This window comes from Branchiostoma floridae, chromosome 4 (assembly GCF_000003815.2).
Source record: "Branchiostoma floridae strain S238N-H82 chromosome 4, Bfl_VNyyK, whole genome shotgun sequence".
NCBI classification, from domain to species: Eukaryota; Metazoa; Chordata; class Leptocardii; order Amphioxiformes; family Branchiostomatidae; genus Branchiostoma; species Branchiostoma floridae.
Genome location: NC_049982.1, coordinates 26,205,261 through 26,210,302, shown reverse-complemented (window position 1 = coordinate 26,210,302; position 5,042 = coordinate 26,205,261). Strand labels below are relative to the sequence as shown.

At 43.5% G+C, this 5,042-nt stretch overlaps 1 protein-coding gene across 1 annotated transcript; it reads left to right on the top strand.

Annotated features, from left to right (window-relative positions):
* Nucleotides 1–1,056: 1,056 nt before the first annotated feature.
* LOC118413690 (proto-oncogene serine/threonine-protein kinase mos-like) lies at nt 1,057–4,144 on the top strand. Its single transcript, XM_035817218.1, is given in 4 exon segments — nt 1,057–1,247; nt 1,789–2,430; nt 2,524–2,723; nt 2,726–4,144. Coding segments are annotated over 4 exon segments (1,797 nt in total). The 3' UTR covers nt 3,490–4,144.
* Nucleotides 4,145–5,042: the final 898 nt, after the last annotated feature.

Below are 5,042 nucleotides of genomic sequence, written 5' to 3'. Positions count from 1 at the left end.
CCAAGAATGCCAGGCTAAGTTCCTAGGAGTACTTATTGATGATCGGCTAACATGGAAACCCCACATTGCTATGATATTAAATAAAATTTCAAAAACTATCGGGATCATAGGGAAAATTAGACATCTTTTATCCCAGAGAACCCTATTAACCATATATAACAGTCTAATCTATCCATATCTCATTTATTGTAATATTGTTTGGGGAAACGCCTACAAAACTTCTCTACACCCTTTATTAATTCTACAGAAAAAATTTCTACGCATTGCGACATGTTCGAGTTTCTATACTCACTCTTCACCACTATTTGAGAAACTTAGAATTTTGAATATCTATGACGTTAACAGATTTCAGCTTGCTCTATTCACAGCCCAACACATAAACCATACTCTCCCCGATACCTTTGACAGCTTTCTTAATTTTCGCTCGCAGTTTCACAATTATCAAACTCGCCAAAGCACAAATCTGCACATCCCCCTATTCAGAACCTCTCTTGCCCAAATGTCTGTCAAATACAAGTGTGTTAAAATATGGAATGATCTTCCCCCCTCCCTTAAGAATCTTACCTCCTCTCTCCTGACTTTTAAACGTAATCTGAAAATCCATCTGTTAATCCATCCGAGCCCCCTGTAGTAGCCACAGTTTTTTTTAATCATATTATCTTAATTCATTCCATTATTTGATCATCCTTATTGCACTATTATCATTTTCTAAGTATTATGCTGATTTATTATTTATTGTTAAGTCAAACCATTAATTACATGGTTATCCATATTGCATCATTATCATTTTCTACATATTACGTTACTTTATCATTCATTGTTAATTCATACCATTAATTACTTGGTTATCCTTATTGTATCATTATTATTCTATGTATTACTTTACTTTATTATTATATATCATAATCAATTTTGTTTAGTTTAAAGGAGGAGGGCTAAGTATAAGCTTCACAAGCTTTTTCCCTCCTCCTGCACCTGTTTTATCCATTGTTTCCGTTATGTGTTTTAATGTAACACTTGTGTGCGAATAAATAAACAAACAAACAAACAAACGATATGGGGCGGTTTGAGGTTGATGTTGAGAATATGACGTTAATCTTGACTGCACCGCTGGACTATGAGTTCTACCCGCGGTACAACCTGTCCCTGGAGCTGACAAATACAGAAGACAGCAGGGTTCAGTGGTTCGTGAGCCTCACCATAGTGGTCATGGACGTGCCGGGATACCCTCCGTACTACGACAAACGGTGCGAAACGCCAGTTTTACCTGATAATGAGACGGATGAGCCTGTTGTAGTTAGCGGACGACACGTTGTCTTGATACATTTTGTAGATGGCGTTGTCCGACAACACTACGACGACATAATACCCCCATGGCGCCACGAAGCCGTCGATTCTATCATGGAAGAATGCTCCCTTCGATTGTGTGTCGGTTTGACCAAATTTGACGAAGCAGACGTGTTACGTCCGGAGCTAGAGGCGCCCCAGAACCGAACCGAGGCAGAATTGAGTTTCAGTGTCGCGACCCACAGTTGAGAAGTAAGGGTAAGTTGACATTTGTGGACTATTCTCTGAACGATACGCTGCCTAAGTGGGCACAGGGGGGGTGGTGCGACACGACGGAAGGTGTCCGTTATATCGTGCTTGTAGAGGGACATGTACTGACATGTGGTCGACTTCGATCTATGAGGCACAATGTGACGCTATCATCACATTTTATGGTACCACGGTACCTGTGGAGTTCATATTAAAGTACAACATTACAGGATGTCCCGAGGGTATGTACAGACTGTACTGTGACAATGACTGTGTTTGTAAGAACGGGGCTCGTTGTCACGGCTTTAACGGTGCGTGTGAGTGCCGTCCGGGCTGGAGAGGACGGGCATGTGACGTCCCCTGGTCTGAGGTCGTCATCGTAGAGACACCTGGCGATTCAGTCGTGAAGTACATCGGCACCAATCTGACCTTGACCTGCCTGGCTCCACACATCCATGTGGCCAACATATCCTGGCTTCACCAAGCAGAAAGTAATCATAATGACACAAACTTAAGAATCGTTGAAGAAGCGGAAATGCAGAACAGTTCTATCAACTTTCAGCCCATCTTAGAATCAGCCAATGGCGAGTATACTTGTGTGGTAAAAGCTGTAGATGGTGGAGTAATGAATGCAACCTTCGTCCTCGGCGCTACCGAATGTTCACCAAACTATTATGGAGAAGCTTGCAGCCAGGTGTGTGACTGTCAGTACGGAGGGACGTGTGACAGGTGGGAGGCCGGTTGTCTGTGTCCTCCCGGCCGACGTCATGGCGACAGGTGTGAGCACACCTGCGCACCCGGCACATTTGGGCTGAACTGTAGCAAGAACTGCGATTGTCAGAACAAAACATCGTGCGATGTAGTGAACGGCACCTGTATTTGTGCAGAAGGACAGTGGGGTTAGGCGTGCGAGAACGTCGAATCCAAACCTGAAAATAACCAAGTTGTTATTCTGTTGACTTCCGTTATTCCTTCCATGGTTCATAGTCGGTTGCATCTTAATTGTGACCCTGGTGAGGTGGACATAGAAATGGAAACCCTCTCATCATGGGAACTAGACAAAGAAGACATTCATTTCGAACACATGATCGGTGAGGGAGAGTTCGGTCATGTCGTGCGGGGAAGACTGCGCGTGCCCGAAGGTTACCAGGTTTTGGTTGCCGCCAAAAGTATCCGGCCCGACCGCATGACCGCGACTTTCGCCGAGAGATGGACATTCTCGCAAGAATCCACGAAGACAAAGAGGGACACCCGAACGTGGTGAAGTTTTACGGAGTCCTGACAAAATCGGAGCCACAGTACATTGTCGTAGAGTACGCGACTAATGAAGAGCTGCGGCGATACTTGTGGAGTTTGAGAGAAGAGTGCAAGGTGACAGGACACAGGAGACTGTTAGAACGACTCGGGTTTGCTTCTGGTGTGGCCAGTGGGTTATCAGAGCTGGCACGTCTGAAGATCGTGCACAGGGACATCGCAGCTCGTAACGTCGTCATCAGCGACAGGAAGGTGGCCAAGATCGCGGATTTCGGACTGTCGCGTGACGTTTACGTGTCGTCGGCGTACGAGCGCACCAACCAGGGCGGGGAGGAGGAACTGTTGCCGCTGAAGTGGATGGCCGTGGAGTCGTTACGGGACGGGGTGTATACGTGCGAGAGTGACGTGTGGTCGTACGGCGTGCTGCTGTGGGAGATCGCCAGCTTCGGGGAGGAGCCGCGCTATGCTGGTGGTCCGATGCACCCGGACGTGTGCGCAATGTTGGAGCTGTTGAAGAAAGGAGTCCGTCTGCAGCAGCCGGAGAACTGTCCCAAGTCGGTGTACCGCATCATCAGGTCCTGCTGGATAGTGGATCCAACGAAGCGACCGACTCCTGAAGAACTGCTGCAAAAGATCGACCAGCTGAGACCACCGAGACACGTTGCTCACCTAGTTGATCATGGCATTTCATGGCAATGAATTTTATTACATGGGAAATTCTTACATTCTCATTGCCTTGCATCGGCTGCTAGACGTTGAAGGACCCAATGTCAAAGAGCGATAGATTCTTTTCTGGCAAAGTGACATAATTTTTTTTTTTTTGAAAACGGAGGTATTGTTTTTGATGTCAGGAAATTGTGGTATAGGTTTTGGGGCTCCTAGTAGTTGATTTTAAAACTGCAGGGGTGTTTTTGGCAGATTCCTGCTTTTTGTGAACTGCGAAAAAACACAAGCTGTACAAAGTTCGCTGAGGGAGAAACACCATCTCAAATTTAAACTAGACCCTCCTGTTGGTAAACATCAACATGCTGTAAACAAGCACCCCATTGGGCAGCCAAGGTGTTGAAATATTACAGTTTTAAAACATGTTTGTATGATGCAATGGTGTTGTAACTTTTCTCCCTAAATATTGTTATGAAATACTATAGTATAGGATTGGTATAGCATACTATGTAAAGAAACGGTAGGAGAATCTACTTTCTGTATGTCATAATGTCATAGAGTGGACCTTCTAATTTAGCTGACTTTTAAGCATGCTGTCCAGTCTTGATTTATATCTTTATCTTAAATGGCTCGTACACTTGTTTTTTTCTCCAAGTGCACGTTCTTCTTTAAGGAAAAGATGTCAATTTTGCAAAGCTTATCTAACATTATATGTATAATACACATGTATATCAAATTTAGCTTGGACAAAAATAAAACCACTCAAAATAAGGTTCTTGTGGCCTCTGTTTACCAGCGATTGAAATGTGAAATGACATAAATATGTTGAAAATTAGTTACAAATATCTGATTTTGATATCTTGAATATTTGTAGTTTAAGCAAAATTCTACATTACACAGATTTAAGGGCTACCATGTAGTATTTACAAACCATTATGTCAAAGAGCAACCACTAGTTTGGATGTGACTGCACCTCTGTCCTAAGCTATTGGACGGTATCAAAGCCAAAACTTCGTATGCCCAGGTAAAAAAAAAAACCTTAAAAGTTCCTGGAATTTTGCAAACTGCACACAATACTATATAGTAATTAGGGTCGCTCTCTGAGAGCGTAGCCAATAAAAGCTGCTGTCAAGGTACTTATACCCAGACCTCCTGATCAACTGCCACTCAAAAATCATGGGTCATGACCAAATAACGCTAGGAACGGAAGACGCGAAAGCCATTGTTTCAGCAGCCTTTGTCCTATGTCTCAATAGAAAGGTAAAAAAAAAAAAAAAAAAAAAAAACAACACTGTAATGAAAAATACAATAGTGTGTACAAAGTGCTGTTTAGTCCATACCCCAAGACTAGAGTTCCTCTCTGATATATGTATAGGCTTGTACTGCAAGGTGTTGTCAAAAATGAATTCCCTAAAGAATGCATGCGTGGAATTTTTAGTAAGTTTGGCGACTCAATCGTATTTACTCATACTAAAGGCTCCGTCCCTGAGGTGTCGCCAAAAGTAGTCAATAAAAAATCAACGGATCGAATGTCGACAGCTGACAGATTTGTCGGCATATCTATTTTGCTGCTGTGTGCCTGGGTTTAA